At 36.5% G+C, this 16,607-nt stretch overlaps 1 protein-coding gene and 1 pseudogene across 2 annotated transcripts; one reads left to right on the top strand and one right to left on the bottom strand.

The window, feature by feature from the left end:
- The first annotated feature begins 512 nt into the window (after positions 1-512).
- Positions 513-12,543, top strand: LOC306885460 (ATP-binding cassette sub-family F member 1-like). The gene is made up of 28 exons (XM_079441984.1): positions 513-547; positions 635-710; positions 1,215-1,261; positions 1,585-1,662; positions 2,027-2,159; positions 2,242-2,276; positions 2,422-2,532; positions 3,595-3,654; positions 3,904-4,005; positions 4,094-4,162; positions 4,704-4,787; positions 4,902-5,003; positions 5,397-5,519; positions 5,596-5,696; positions 5,806-5,891; positions 7,279-7,418; positions 7,506-7,654; positions 7,769-7,852; positions 8,127-8,251; positions 8,345-8,457; positions 9,892-10,063; positions 10,164-10,238; positions 10,332-10,402; positions 10,529-10,561; positions 10,646-10,814; positions 10,919-10,983; positions 11,062-11,134; positions 11,322-12,543. The coding sequence occupies exons 2-28, from the start codon at positions 653-655 to the stop codon at positions 11,486-11,488; spliced, it is 2,625 nt and encodes an 874-aa protein (XP_079298110.1). The 5' UTR covers positions 513-547; positions 635-652; the 3' UTR covers positions 11,489-12,543.
- LOC306885776 (small ribosomal subunit protein mS40-like) lies at positions 12,423-16,265 on the bottom strand (annotated as a pseudogene). The gene is made up of 8 exons (XR_013785933.1): positions 16,181-16,265; positions 15,848-15,901; positions 15,698-15,795; positions 15,531-15,599; positions 15,386-15,452; positions 15,236-15,304; positions 14,988-15,117; positions 12,423-12,611 (listed from the first exon to the last, which is right to left on the bottom strand). The product of XR_013785933.1 is annotated as a small ribosomal subunit protein mS40-like (transcript).
- Between the last annotated feature and the right edge of the window lie 342 nt (positions 16,266-16,607).

The following is a 16,607-nucleotide window of genomic DNA, read 5'->3' as shown; positions in this document are numbered from 1 at the left end:
CCAGAAGAACTGTGGCAATGTCTCCAAGATGCTTCAAGAAACCTACCTGCAAAGCTACCTGGAAAACTATGCAAGTGCACCTAGGCCCTATAGGGCAGGGATAGGCAACTTCGGTCCTGGAGGGCCGCTGTCCTTTGTTTTGGTTGTTTGATTAGGGTTGGAGCTAAACTCTGCAGGACACTGGCCTTCCAGGACCGAAGCTGCCTATCCCTGCCCCAGGGCAAAAGCTGCTTTAAGGATGGTCACACCAAATGTTGATTTAATTTAGTTCATAGACGTTAATTTATAAAGAAAATCTATTTATGACATTATTTTTGACAGCATCCTCATTTTACAGCATTTTTTTTTCCCCACAAGTGACTTTTAACAGGACTGTAGCTTTGCAGGTAGATTTCTTGATGTGTATTGTATCTTACTGTACTGTATTTGTTTATGTTCTACGCTTTTTCTTTGAAATCACTCGTTTTTAGGTCGCGCCAGTGCAATACCTCGGGCGGCCTGAGTGAGGGAGTGGCGCTGTCGCGAATAAATCCTGTCCGCATGTGATGTGAGCTACAGTGTGCTCGAGTTTATTGTCAGCTGTGAAACATCCCGAGTCTCATTTAACATACTTTATTTTCATTCCTTGTGACAGAAAACGTTTAGTAGAAAAATGCCAAAGAAATCAAAAGAAGTCGCTGAGTGGGAGGGTGATGATGAACCACAAACAGGTAAGATTATAGGTTTCTATTAGGCTACATCACACTCTGTTAATAGCAACGACATGAATATATGATTATTGAAAAAGTTTACATGATGACAACTCTGTTATTTAGTGATTTTGTTTTGACAGAAGTTGTGATTTTATTATAATGTTGTTATTTTTTGCGTAACCCATTAGCCAACGAGGTGATGCGGAGTTTGATATTTCACTGGCATTGCATCATTTTGTCAGCCTGATATAATATAAAACCATATTCGCTTTTTGATCCATCTTTCAACTGCGCAAGCTTTAAATGCTATTATAGCGAGCTGCCTACCTAGACAGCATTTTTAATTTTTTTGGGAACGTGCCTGTGCTGCTCAAATATGCTGTCTAGGTAGGTTTTTTTTTTTTGAGAAAGCTGTTGTTTTAAATCCTATACGCATTGTCATACTGCTGTTCATTTGAGTCTGTTTAATGAGTGTATTTATGTGTACAAAAATGCTTAACATAATGATTTTCCTTCGATTAGTTAAACCTGTCAAAAAAGGAAAGAAGGATAAGACGGGGAAGAAGAGTGTAAGTTTTTATTTGTGTTAATTCAAGACTGTGATCTGTTATAACTTTCATTATAAACATCATTATGCTTAAAATCAAGAGTTCATTCAAGTGCAAACAAAAACTAAACTATTTTTATCTAAGCAATATATGATTTTTTTTTACATTGTTACCCCTATTAATATTGAATTTATTTAATAATATTTCCTCAGTTGCACCAGCTCTAACAGAACCAAACGCAATTGCAAAAATGAGTTGATGATAAATACATTTTAAAACCCATACCTCTGACATCGGAATTATTTTATGCATATTTCTGCATATTCTTATTTTTATCTTGACAGTTTTTTGAGGAGCTGGCATCAGATACTAAACCAGAGAGCGTAGAGCAGCCACCAGTGAAAGAGGCACAAGGGAAACAGGTGCATTATTTTAATTAATTCCAATGTTTATAAATGCATTATATAAAGTAAAAAATATATTTGGTTACACTTTATTTTAAGGTGTCCCTGTTACAGTGTAATTATACATTTCAGTACTGAGTGTTAATTAACTACATGTACTTAAATATATGGTTTGGCTTAGGGTTACTTGCATGTAATTGTGCATAATTTATTGTTATTATAATAGAACATGTACCTTATAATAGTTATTATAATAGTACATTTAACGTGTAACATGGACACCTTAAAATAAAGTGTTACCATATATTTAATTAAATTTAAAGGACATTTAATTGCAGTCAAATATGTTATGTTTTTGGATTGCTTTTTCGTTTACTGTTAGCCTCAGAAGAAAAAGAAAGACAGGCGGAAAGGGAAACCAGGAGACGTTGAGGATGATGATGATGATGATGCAGAGGTCATGGAGCGCCTCAAGAAACTGTCAGTCCAGCCAAGTGATGAAGAAGAGGAAGAGGGTAATGTCATAAACTTGGTTTGCGCCAGTATGTCACACATCACACCACATATTTAACATCATGGTTTATTTTAATCTTGCAGTAGTTGCTCCAGTCAAAGGAGGAAAGAAAAACAAAGTGAGTTGCTTTGATATACTATCCGCTACTTCTCTTCACTGGGATGCACTTTGTGGACAGAATTATTGCTATGAATATAGAACAGTGCAATTTAAGTCGTGATCCATATCCACAGAGCATTTTTTTGTCCTTCTCTTTCTGTCAGGGTGGCAACATATTTGCTGCTCTGAGTCAAGGGCAAAGTGATGACGATGAAGAGGATGCAGGTGATGACGAGGATGCTGATGATAAACCCCAAAGCAAGAAGAGCTCAAAGGTGTGTGTTCTTCCCGTTTCACAGTCAGTCATTATGTATCAGGTTTAGTTTATATGTATAGACTTATATACACATATGTGAAATAGACATAAACGTGTGTTTAGTTTTATGGGAAATAAGTCAGTTTTATTTATATAAATGCTGTATGCATTACAGTTAAATCAGATCAGTGCGAGTATCACATTAGTTTCATATCCATGGAATTTTTTTATTTTATTTAGATTTCAGTTTAAAATTGATAATGCCTTCTATAACTAGTATATTATCATTCGTCTTTTTTTTTTTTTTGCCATTTTAAAATGTTAAAAATCACTAGTTAGTTTTAAAATAACACATTTTTAAAGTACAAATATACCATGTAGGTTCTAAATGAATATTAAGCCATAAAATGAATTTGTAGCAAATAGGAACTAATTGAATTGGCAAAATGCTGTTTATAATAGTTTAATATGGAGTATAAGTAGGTTTTCTGAAACTTTTTAAAAAAGAATTTAAATGACTACTATACTGCTAAACTAGTACTATTTTCTTGTAAAGAGAAATTGCATGGAAGACATTTTGTTAAATTCATATTTACATATTGTTTCAATAGTTTTTAGTGGCTATCTGTACTATCGCTGTTCATGATATTATATTTACAGCATCATCAGATTTCATACATCTAACCACAGTACATATGCGTCACACACCCCATAACTCATCCTCTCTAATATTGCGTTTATTCCTCTTTCAGTCCCATTCCAGCCATCCCTCATGTCCTCTCTCTCTCTCTCTCTCTTCATGACATTCCCAGTGGAATTCATTCCATTTGTGTTCATTCATTTCTTTTCCAGATCAGTGCCAGTGCGCTCATCGTTTCAGTCATTTAAAAGTGAAGTTTCTTAATGGAATCATGTAATTAATTCAGGGTTTTATAGTGCAAGGCTGTTTCAAACATTCAAGATTGCATGCAGTCACATTGTTTGTCATACAGAAGGAAAAAACATATTGGGCTGCATTTTGAACATTTCTACGTTCATAAGCACTTGTGCCTGTTTCTGTACATGTATGTATGTGATTTAGGAAGTTGAGAAGGTAACCAAGGACAAGAAAAAAGATAAGGCTAAACCTAAAATAATAAAGGTGGGTACATGGGATTGTTTCTTTATATTCTTATTCACTATTTTCTTTCTTCCAAATTGACGACATCTGTCTTTCTCCCACCTTGCAGTTTTTTTTCTTTATTGCTAAATGACGGAAGTGCTTCGCTCTTCATGGAAACTAACCCTTTTCTGTACATTCCAGTATGATTTACTAACACTGTCTGATTGGTGAGCGGTGCTCTGATCTTTTCTATAGGATTTTTGGTTTACTCTCTTCTCTCAAACACAGGAGGCCTCAGAGAATGAAAAAGATGAAGAGATGGAGAAGAAAAATGAGAATGAAAAGAAGGGAGGGAAGAATGGCAAGAAAGTCGCTGCTAAAGCATCTAAGGTGTGTGACTCTTGTTTTGATGGATACGATTTGTTTGTATAAAAAAATTAAATTGTGTGCAACCTAAAGGGCCTCTTAATGTTGACAGGAGGAAGATGAAATTGAAGAGAAAGAACAACAGAAGTCTCTGAAGAAAGGCAAAAAGGAACAGCCCAAGGTCAGATTAAGATATTTTTGTGTGTTTATGTATATATTTATGCACTGAGTCTGAGTTCAGTAATATTACAGTTTCAAATGTTATTATATTTTAAATATATATTTTAAAATGTAATTTATTCCTTTGATGCACAGCTGAATTTTCAGCATCATTACTCCAGTCTTCAGTGTCACATGATCCTTCAGAATTTATTCTAAAATGTTGATTTGCTGCTCAAAAATGTTTTATATTCTCATCATCAATGTTGAAAGCTTAATTTTTGTAGACTCCATGATACTTTTTTCTTTTAATAGAAAGTTCAAAATAACAGGATTTATTTGAAATATTTTGTAACATTATAAAAGTCTTTACTGTCATTTTTGATTAATAAAAGTATTAATTTCTTTTAAAAAAATATGCTTTAATATACATTCTTCAGAACATCATCTTTTTTTTTTGTTCCACAGAGAAAATCAGCATATGGTGAACGAAAATAAGTATTGTAGTAAAATGTTCTAAGTTAAATACGTTTGTCATAAAGTGTCTTTTTTGTGATTTTTAGAAAGGGAAGCCTGCTCGCCCTCCTCCTAGTGATGATGATGAAAAAGAAGAGGAGGAAAAGAGTGCTGAAAATGACACAATGATGGTACAATAATTGTCTCTTTTTGTATTCCTAATATTCCTATTTTCAAAGTGCTCATTCATCCACTTCCTATCTCTTTGTCTTCATTTTCTTGATACCCTGCTTCCTGTCCCATAGAGTGCCGAGGATGTCCTCGCAGCTGAGCAGGCCAAAGAGAAACAAGAGAACGACCCCTTTGCTAATATGAGTAAAAAAGCGAAGAAGCAGCAAAAGAAAAGGGTAGCGTATGCAAATTTTGAATACTCTAATGTATTTTATAGAAGTGTTATTTTATATTATTGTAGTATTTATTTATATTTTGAGTTACTTTTTTAATATATTCAATTAGATTTTAGTTTTCGTGTTTTTTATTTTTTTTATTTTTAATTAGTTTTGGTTTTATTCAAAGTAATTTTAGTACTTCAACTTATTCTTAAGATTATTTGGTTGCAGTTAGTTTCCAAAGCAATGTTTCTAATCTTTAGGGTTTTCTTATATATATATATATATATATATATATATTTATTATTATTATTATATATATATATATATTTTTTTTTTTTATATATATCCAAATAATAGTTTTAGTTGACTATAACACTGATTGTAGACACTTCCTCTTGTGCTGTGCAGCTGGAGTATGAGCGGCAGGTGGCTAGTTTAAAAGCTCAGAACGCCATAGAGGGAGACTTCTCCGTCTCTCAGGCTGAGCTGTCCTCTCGACAGGCCATGCTGGAAAACGCTTCTGACATCAAGGTTAGACGATTGGGAGATGATTGAGACATTTGAAAACGCTTCGTACTATGTACTAATTTCTGATATATGTTTATAGTTGGAAAGATTCAGCATTTCAGCCCATGGTAAAGAGCTGTTTGTTAACGCAGACCTTCTGGTTGTTGCTGGGAGACGATACGGTCTGGTTGGACCAAATGGGTGGGTTGATGGTTTAAATTTGACACATTACTACATTGCACATAAGATTTTGATCAGTTTGGAAATGTTATGATAGTAAAACCTGTTTCCGTACTCCTGTTTGAATCAGGAAAGGGAAGACCACTCTACTAAAGCACATCGCCAACAGAGCTCTAAGCATTCCTCCCAATATTGATGTGCTGCTTTGTGAGCAAGGTACAGTACAACCCAGTGAAATTAGTTTTTCATTTTAGTTAATATTTTAGTCATTTTGTTGTGTTTTTGTCATTTTTATGGTCTCTTTTATACATGTAGAGATTTGGATTTATTCATTTTATTTCATTTTTAGTTATGTTTGTGCATCAGGTTAACCTAAACTAGATCAAATAAAATAAGTTTTTTTCTTTTTCAGTAAATGTTTTTTTTATTTTTTTTTTATTCAAGTGACAAATGTTTTTATGGTTCTAGTTTTCATTAGTAGCTGTAATAAACTTAAAAAAAAATTATCCTCATTATTTTAGCAGTTTATTTTGTAGGGCTGCCCCCTAATAGTCGACCAAAATTTTATTAGCCACTTAGTTGCAGGAAAAAAATAAAATAAATAAAATCCAAATTGGTGAAGTCATGCAGATCGTTAAGGGCAGGACATCCAAACGCTCGCCTATATCAGTCATTGACCTCAAATATGGCTTATCATCTGAAATATGTAAGTATAAGCAGTTTAACATGGCCGCTCAATCTAATGTTAACCTAGAGAAATACAGTAGCCCCTCACTGCAGAACAAAGATCCAGGGGGTGGAGATGGGTAGGTTTAGGGATCAGGGGGTGGAGACGGGTAGGTTTAGGTATAGGTATATGTAAGGTCTAGATCCAACCACTCCCCCTGGATCTTGTGTTCTGCAGTGAGGACCATCTCGAGAAATGTGCGCTATTCAAATGTCTTTGAGGAGTGTGGAAGCTGAACAGTAGCACTCACTGTGTGACAGATGGAGGTGCTGGTGTGCTCACTTGCTTTTAAAATACTAATTTTTGCTTATATATTTGTAAAGACTATATATACTTGTATACTTGCCTTACAGACATAGCAAATATATATATCTATCGAGAGTGAAATGTCTACTTTCAAATAAACCAATTCAAATGGAAAACAAATATTTTCAGATTATGTGATCCGTAACATACATACAGGCACGTCCACTACTGCGGAGATGACGAGTCAGTGTCGCCGACTTCATCTCTTAGACCGAGAACAAAGAACGCACTAGTTTATCAATAAGTTATCAAAATGTTAATGCAGTCTCCTTGCTGTTTTTCCCTGACACATTAGTAATCATTTCTTCTGCCGGTGTGCTGTGGCAAGCTTTATGGGTGCGCTTAAATGATTATTAGGTTATGTAGGCAATTAAAGGCTCTGTATTATGATTAAAATAGTTTATTAATAAACATCCGATTAGTCAACTAATGCTTCAAATGAACAACTACTAGTTGACTACTAGTAGGGCAGTCTACTAGTAGGGCAGTCCTACTATTTTGTGCAAGATATAATATGGTAAATCCAGCTGTACTTCAATCCCTGACTTCTTTCTCTTTGTCGTTCCTCAGAGGTGGTGGCGGACGACACTCCTGCAGTTCAGGCGGTGCTGAAGGCCGACACGCGCAGACTGAAGCTCCTGGAGGAGGAACGGCAGCTACAGAGTCGGCTGGAGAAAGGAGATGACGGTGTGTCTGATAGACTCGACAAGGTCAGATGAGAGCAGCTTGCTGAGGTTCTCTAAATATGCTGATCCATGGAGTAGTGGAAGATAACCCCGTGTGTGTTTCATTCGCAGGTTTATGAGGAGTTGAGAGCGATTGGAGCAGCAGCTGCGGAGGCTAAAGCTCGTAGGATCTTGGCTGGTCTGTCTTTCACTCCAGAGATGCAGAACAGACCTACTAAGAAGTTCTCTGGTGGTTGGAGGATGAGAGTGTCCCTGGCTAGGTGGGCACAATGAGGAAAATGCATTCATGTATTAAATAATTTTATGAATGTAAAATAAAATCTGCTCTGACATGACATTGACAAGAGAAATTAGAAAAATTGTCTTCTTTCCAGAGCACTGTTCATGGAGCCCACTCTGCTGATGTTGGATGAGCCCACTAACCACTTGGACCTTAACGCTGTCATCTGGCTTAACAAGTAATTACTTTTTCTTTAAGCAATACTATTAAGGAAAACAACCCATCTAGTTGGTGTTTACATTGAATGCTAATTATAAATAGCCTACTTGTAAATGTTCCCAGTTGGTGGTGTGTTTTGATTGTATTTAAGGAGAGGTCACACAGTGATTGCATCACTAAAGAGTGTCAGGCTCCTGTGTTTTTAATCTTGTTGCTGCATGTTCAGTAGAAAATAAGTCGCACATTTATGCTATATTCTTCTCTGACGAATCGCCTCATATTTTCTCCTTCAGCTACTTACAGAGCTGGAAGAAAACACTTCTAATTGTGTCCCACGACCAGAGTTTCTTAGATGACGTCTGTACAGATATCATTCACCTGGACAACCAGAAACTCTACTACTACAGGGGCAACTACCGTGAGTTTCGTTTCTGAACAGCAACACAGATGAAATCTTCTGAAAGACATATAATCATCTTACTGTATTTTATGTTTGCGTAATGTCTCCTAGTGACGTTTAAGAAGATGTACACACAGAAACAGAAAGAACTCCTGAAGCAGTATGAGAAACAAGAGAAAAAGCTCAAAGACCTGAAGGCTGGAGGAAAGTCCACCAAACAAGCTGTAAGTCCTTGACTTTTTTTTTTTTATTTCTTCACAGTCCTAGTCTTAGAGCCCTGCATTTCGGCCCGGGCCCGACGGGCCCCGACTTTTTTACGCCTCTAGGGCCGGGCTTCGGGGCCAATTTCCACGTCATAGTTCAGAGGCGGGCCGGGCATCGGGCCTGTTTTGGGTTTCTCCTTATTTTATATTGTAGACGTCTATCGATTAGTGATGAAAAAATTGTCGCGCTGGTGGAAACAACACAAGACCGTGCCGCGACTGAGAGCAGCTCGATGGTGTTTAGTGTCCCGCAGCAGGTGCGCAAGTGACTTCAGCGCAGCTGAATAGTTCTGCGTTCAAATGCATGCAATAGGCTAAAGCTTGCTGCAAAACCCCAGCAAACATAACCATGAATGTGTCTGCGGGAAATAGTAAGGAGATATTTGAATTATTTACTAATAAACTAATGTTTTCTGAGTCTGTGTCGCAAGGATGAAGTTGCTGATCCTGACTCGCGTCTCCTCATTAGACGCGCCTTTAGATAGAAATGCATCTTTATTGATTATGATTAAGATTATAATAGAGTTTTTGTTTTTGATTTTTTTTTTTTTTTCGTTAAGTGATCATTTAAAGCTTTCTATAGATATATTTATCATGTCTGTGAGGCATGTATTCGCTCAGCTTCGGTTAATTTTTGTGAAGCGCTCCTGTTCAAGACGCAGAAAGCGCATCATGTTTGTTTTCTTTGTTTTATAAAATAACTACCTTTTGTTGGTATTCTGAGTGCACACAAATACAAGTAGACCCTTTACAGGTCCGAATGATGTATTACTCTTACCTTTATCAAAAAATAAAAAAATTACGGCGTAGGCTATTTTAATGTGTTTCCACTGAAAAAAATCCAAAGCTGGTGCCTCCATGTCCTCCAGAGCGCGCTTTAGCTTCCACTCTCCGCACAAACTTAGATATAGGCTAGCGCACATTATTATTATAGCAGGTTTAACGTTTAAACATTGTTATATATTTGAACTGTTTTAGTATATCTATAGGTTTTATTTTAGGTAAGTCGTGATGATATGAGAAGGATAAATTGATCAAACATAGGCTATGATCAGCTCATGCCGCTGGCCGCTTGGTCGTTACTTAAAAAAAAAAAAAAACTTATAGGCTATTTAACGAACAAAAATGCTCCAAACGTTTTTCTAAATTAACTTTAATAAAAAAACTAAACGAAATATAATAATTTTGCCATTACACACAAAACTGAACTATTTTAATAGTTGAAACAGTACTATAAACTGTTTTGAGAGAAGAGGGAAAAAAAGACGGGCTCGGGTCAGACTCGGGCCGGTAATTATGATAAGCTGTCGGGCTAGGGCTTAAATTTGAGGCCCGTGCAGGGCTCTGCCTAGTCTTCTCAAACCCTTCCACTCATTCTCCATCATTCATTTTCAGGAGAAACAGACAAAAGAGGTCCTGACGAGGAAACAGCAGAAAGTGAAGAAGAGCGGCCAGGAGGAGGGGAGCCGTGAGGCCACAGAGCTCCTCAAGAGACCGAGAGAATATACAGTCAAATTCACCTTCCCCAACCCTCCTCCGCTCTCACCGCCAATTCTCGGCCTGCACAGTAAGTCTTTTATGACTTTTGCTCATTGTAGCATCTTATTTTTATCAAACTTGTTGGGTGGTTGATGACCAGTTTGGTTTATTTTCTCTTTCACTCCCAGGTGTTGACTTTAGTTATGAAGGCCAGAAGCCTCTGTTCAGAAATGTGGACTTTGGTATAGACATGGAGTCCAGAAGTAAGTCGCACATGTCTGTAGAAATCATGAGTAGTAGTTTAATTATGGTGAAAAATATACACCAGAAAATGTTGTTCATTTTCTCTGTTTCAGTATGTATTGTTGGGCCCAATGGAGTTGGAAAAAGTACACTCCTCCTGCTTTTGACTGGAAAATTAAATCCTGTAAGTACCGCTTATCTTTATCAAGTATTAATATTTGCTACAAAAATTAGCAAATTTATATTAATACAAACCATTATTTACAAAAAAAATTTCCTCATGTTTGTTGATTTGTTTCCTTCATTGTAGTCAAAAGGAGAGATGAGGAAGAACCATCGATTGGTAGGGCAGATGTTTAAAATCATTTTTTATTTTACCTTTACCTGACTTTGGTTAATTGGTTCATTCTTCCACCTGTGCCTGTAGAAAGTAGGTTTCTTCAACCAGCAGTATGCTGATCAGCTGAACATGGAGGAGTCTCCCACAGAGTACCTCCAGAGGAACTTCAACCTCCAATACCAGGATGCCAGGAAGTGCCTGGGTCGCTTTGGCTTAGAGAGCCATGGACACACCATCCAGATCTCCAAACTGTCTGGTAAGCACTATAGAAATGTAATCATGTATGGTTTTCAGTCATCTGTCCTTTTGTTGACATTTTTTTTCTGACTTGTCCTGGTTTTTTGGGGGGGTTTTTTATAGGCGGTCAGAAAGCAAGAGTGGTATTTGCTGAACTTGCTTGTCGGCAACCTGACGTCCTCATCTTGGTAAGGAGTAAAGGTTTTAAATCTCTCAATTTAATTCAAATTAGTACTTTAACAATTTCTTTCCGTGCAAATGTACAGGATGAGCCCACAAATAACTTGGACATTGAGTCGATTGATGCATTGTCAGAAGCCATCAATGAATACAAAGGAGGTATATACCCCCCCTTAAAAGTATTGCTCACAAATGCCATTCCTTTTATTTGTTGTGGTAAATGATCTTGTGTGCATGTAAATCCATCCAGATGTTCTATAAGGTTTCTAAACTATATACAATGATTATGATATTGGACACCAGGGGGTAAAGTCTTTATTATTAACATTTAATATGAATATTTTAGCTGTGTTAATCGTGAGCCACGATGCCAGGCTCATCACGGAGACCCAGTGTACGCTGTGGGTGGTTGAGCACCAGTCGATCAACCAGATTGATGGAGACTTTGAAGACTACAAGAGAGAAGTGCTGGAGGCTCTTGGAGAAACCCTGGTCAACAAGCCTAAAGAATGAACATTCGGCTGGTATTAATAACAAGAGTGTCAAACTACATCACTGAAGGGCTTTTTGTTGCATCTAAGTTGCTAATTTTTAAAGCTTCAATACTAAAATAAATTCTTGTTAAATTGACAGATTATGCTGAGCACCTGCATGCAAACTGTGTAGGGTGATATACACAAACCCTACAATACCAGGATGGGTTTTTCACATCTTTTACATTTAAAACAGGTGAAGACTGATTCCATATCAGTATTTTTACTTTCTGACAATTTATATATACAGCGCTTGTTCTTTAGTCATGATGTCTGACATTCTTGTATTATGCTTACATTCAGGCCATATCATTACCAGCTCTGTTCATCCATGTGATGCAATGCTATGCAACATACTATGTGACTATCAAATGTGAATAGATGGGGCTAAAAGTGTGCAGTTTGATAATGGTGGCTGATGCATATATTTAGTATTAAACTGCCTTTGTAGAATTATTATGCTCGCATTTTAAACCAGCTGCAAATTGTTTAACCTATTATAAATGTTCAAACAGTGATGCTACCTGTAGCTCATCTGTCTTGAATGAACTTGATTTAGTAAGTAAACAATTTTTTGCAACAAAGTCAAGTTTATTAGAGCTTTTATTTGAGATTTCATATTATGCTTGTCTTGTATGGACACAATGTAACAACATGAATGGAAAATGCACATTTTCTTCTTGCTCATAAGTATGTAAACAAAATTTGGATCAAACTTCCAACCGCTATTTAAATAGACCTTAGTCAGGGTAGCACAATATGTCATTTCTGACAGGAATGAAAATGAGTTTGTGAGGGATAGAAGGACAGTGTTTAATGGGTTGTACTGCTGTTTAACAACATACCGATTTTTTTCATTTGATGAAATGTCTTCCCAAAAAGCTTTCAGTAGACAAAACACCATAAATGAGTTTTGAAAATTACATGTGGTTTAGGATCTGCCATTGTAAAGATTGTAAGTCTATCCCTAACTGCCTCGTTCTCATGTAAAATGCATGGCATCTGCTCTAATGTCTTTTAAAACAAGATTCAAACATCTGGTTTCAGGTAGTCTTTGTATATCCGCTTCACTCTTGCAAGTTCTCGCTCATCTGGTTTCAGGGCTGGACTGGGACAAAAAAATCGGCCCTGGCATTTTGGCCCAGACCAGCCCACTACATACGATCAAAATACTACCCATCTTTGCACGCCCTTGAATATGTATACCAGCTCCTATTCCATAAAAACACTAAAGCCATATAATAATAGGTAGGACAGAGTGAGAGTTGACATTAAAAACTTCTAAAAAGTTTAATATAATAAAACTATAATCCACACTGATGAATGCTAAAACTATAGGCCTATATAGTTATGACATCCATCTTGTGTGTGCCTGTGTGTTTGAGGGAGAAAGGGAAGAGACATGATAAATTGTTGATCAGATGATCACTGTTTCCCATAGTATATTAAATTATCTGTAAACTTATTTATAATTATCTGTCAAATTTGTAAACTCCTTGGATGAACATTTAAAAGCATAAGAAGGCATGCTATGTGTGTATGTGTGTGTGCGCGCATGTGTATGTGGACACAAATTTGTATAATGACATGGGTATGGCAGAGGTATTACAATATGAAGGTGGTTTATGAGGACACTGCCTATGTCCTCGTAATTCAAAAGGCTTAAAAAAACATACTAAATGGTGTTTTTTTGAAAATCTAAAAATGCACAAAGTCTCCTGTGAGGGCTAAGTTTAGGTGTAGGATTGGTGTAGGGCAATAGCACACAGTTTGTTCAGTATAAAAACCATTACGCCTATGGAGAGTCCCCATAAACCACAAAAACCAACGTGTGTGTGTGCGCGCAGTGGTGTATAAAGTACCCGAAAACCATACTCGAGTAAAAGTACAGGTATCTTACCAAAAATGTACTTTGGTAGAAGTTGAAGTCTTCGTTTAGAATATTACTTGAGTAAAAGTCTTAAAGTATATGATATTTAAACATACTTAAGTATTGAAAGTAAAAGTACAAGTAAATGGAAAAGCAAATAAATATATAAAAAAATATTCATACAGCTTTAGTAGCAAGATTGTGTTCAGTTTTAGCTCTTTCTTCCATTTTGTATTTTTGGGTAAGAATAGGAAGCACTTCATCCGGTACTTGGTGTCTTTCATTCCAACATAAGAAAACATTTCTGGAATCTGCATTTAAAAGCATTTACACAGTTAATGTATCTCACAGAGGACATGGATGCATTTAAACTGCAGTTACAGATGCATAAATACGCCTAATGTTGTGTTTTTAACATAAAACGTTGAATACTGGTATTTGAAATAATTTAAAACATGAAAAAAAATGTGAAATTAAAACTTCTAGTAGGTGACAGCAAAAACTTTGGTGACAGAAAGTGACCATTAATGAGTGAGTCATTGAGATTCAACCGATTCATTCAAACGGCCGATTCATTCAGGAACAGAGCATTTGACTGTTAATGAGTGAATCACTGAATCATTTATTCAACCGATTCATTCAATAAGTACACCGTCCATTGCTCAGAGACGCAAAACAGTGCTGTGATCTTTGTTTGGAACTATTTTCGCTGGCAAAATTGAGCAAAAACAAGCAATAAGTCTAAAATGTAAGTCACTTATTGCTTTACTGAACTTGTATGAAATGATTATTAAATGTGTTTATGCTGATATCTGCAGAAAAACGGCACTCTTTGTGTGATATATAAGTTAACTATGTTATAGAAATATAAAAAACATACAGAAGCATTTTTGCCGTCTACAATTTACAATACCTGGAATTCTGAGTTTTAATACATTAATAAATCAACGGTGCACTCTGTGTGTGATTTGATGATATAGCCTACTTGATAATGTCAGATCACACATCATTACAACAACACTTACCATATTATTGCAGAAGATATACTGTATATCACACACCCCAGACTCCACTTTGAGCGGAAAATGAATCATCCGCGATTGTGCGCGCACTTGTTTGCATGTATCAGAGTAAAAGTATACGTTTTAATTAGGAAATGTAGTGGAGTAAAAGTTGGCTGAAATTTAAAAACCTCAAGTAGGCTACAGATACTCCCAAAAAATACTTAAGTACTGTAACAAAGTACTGTATTATTACTTACAGAGAGAGAGAGCCCAAAAGGGGAGTTGTTTAAAGATGTGATTGGGTCAGGCCAATGTCAATTAAGAAAATAACCAATGGGCTGCTGATTAAATGTCTCATGGGCCGGTCTGTCTGTGGGGAAAAAAATCCTAAACCGACTTTTTTTGACAAATACATTAAACAGCCACAAAGACCACAGTGCCGTCAACTATTTAGGCAGAAAAACTATAGGCTTTATGAGTTTTATGGGCCGATCAGACAAACATGGTATGAGAAGATGTATAAGCCCGGCCCAAAAAGTACGTTGACCCAGCGGGAAAATGCCCGGTCTGCCAGATGGCCAGTCCGCCCCTGTCTGGTTTTATACTTCCATACCACTGATACCACAGTTCTCCAGAGCTGAGAGAAAATGGAGCAGGGGCTGGTGCTACAGCACCTTGAGTGTTTGAGTAGTCCTCAAGAGTAATCAACATGAGGTAACTGGGCAGAAAGTAAACCTTAAAGGAAGACAAAAACACATTACATTAAGCACTCGTGCACTAAATAATGAAATTGATCATTTCTTTTCATAAAAGGACTTGTTTGTGCACATTGGTACTTAAAAAGTCAATTTACCACAATCTCTAGCAGTTTCAATGGCCTTAAGTAGTTTCTGTGGTTTCATACACACACCTGGGGAAACAACTGAAGATGAAGAGAAAAGTGTTGATCAGATCATGATCGTACCAGAAATGTGACACTTGAATGTATTAAGAAATGCATTACCGGTTCGAGTGGGATCATACACTATTCCTGTCTGAGGACTAATGAACTGCTGCAACAGGTTCACATTCTGCAGAGAAAAAGCGTGTATTATTAAACCAAACATAGTCCTCACACAATAAAAAGATGACAGAATCGAAAAACAAACCTTGTAATGGACAATGATGTTTGGATCACGACAGATGGGACAAGGGTTGCCGCATAGCTTATCACCTCTCTATGACAAGACAATCATCCTCATTAATACAAATTTAATGGGCTGAAAAAAAAATCATCTGAACAATCAATCAAATTTAAAAACAAATATGTACTTACAATACAGGTCTTTCTTGTCTTTGGTGGAGGGACGCCCTCCTTGTGGTTCCTCCTATAGTTAGACCACACAGGTTTTGATCCATAGCGCTCAATGTACTCTAAAGAGAGATTTGAGCAACATTAAACCATCATCTAATCAATCATATTTACCTTCACTTTCTAAGTATTCCCATGGTCTGTCTGAATATCTAGACAGTACCTCAGCTGATGAACACCCAACAATAAACGTGGTACACACAACGAATACACTATCCATTCACCACACTCACTAAATGATGATGATGGTGATAAAGTAGGAGATTTCAGACGCAGCACTGGAGCACATATTTTCCAAAATCACGGATTCTCTGCGATACAAAACGCGTAAATTGCCCTTTATGTTGTTTGAGGCTGTTTGCACGCGAAATGAGTGGACAACAACATACATATTTATACACCCTGTATAAAAAAAACATCAATTAAAATATTTTATCTGTAACCAACCAACCTGTGCTTGAATATTTCGTTGTAAAATAAGAGGAAATGTGCGGCAGATAACTATTCCAATGCGTTGCAAGGAGGCTGCCATTTTGTCTTTGAATCAAAGGAAGTTGTCGAGAGGTTAAAGTGTACTGGGACGGAAGTGCGCGTTTATTCTTCTCACTTTTGCCATTTTAAGAGATTTATAACATAGTTTACCTAGTCAAATATTTCAGACAGAAATCAATTTAAAATGTATTTTGTATGTGAAACGTTTCCTGAAACGATCCCGCGTGTTGGTCAGCTGCATTTTGTGCCAATGTTTTGCATTTTTGTTTTAGGATTATATAAATTATCATTTAAATTAATGAATGGTTAATTTTAACCCACACTTTGAACATAATAGCGTAACAGTGATTTACATAAAGGCTGAATCTGCCTTACAATAGCT

This window comes from Barbus barbus (assembly GCF_936440315.1).
Source record: "Barbus barbus genome assembly, chromosome: 19".
Taxonomy (NCBI): Eukaryota; Metazoa; Chordata; class Actinopteri; order Cypriniformes; family Cyprinidae; genus Barbus; species Barbus barbus.
Note: the sequence above shows the minus strand (reverse complement) of the source record. Positions and strands in the feature narration are given on the sequence as shown.

What these genes read in the sequence shown, in the direction of transcription:
- LOC306885460 (XM_079441984.1), top strand. Translation starts at nt 653, where the DNA reads ATGCCAAAGAAATCAAAAGAAGTCGCTGAGTGGGAGGGTGATGATGAA. An exon ending in AAGGAGGAAAGAAAAACAAA is followed by an intron (nt 2,277 to 2,421) that starts GTGAGTTGCTTT and finishes TCTTTCTGTCAG; the next exon opens with GGTGGCAACATATTTGCTGC. An exon ending in AAAGCAAGAAGAGCTCAAAG is followed by an intron (nt 2,533 to 3,594) that starts GTGTGTGTTCTT and finishes TATGTGATTTAG; the next exon opens with GAAGTTGAGAAGGTAACCAA.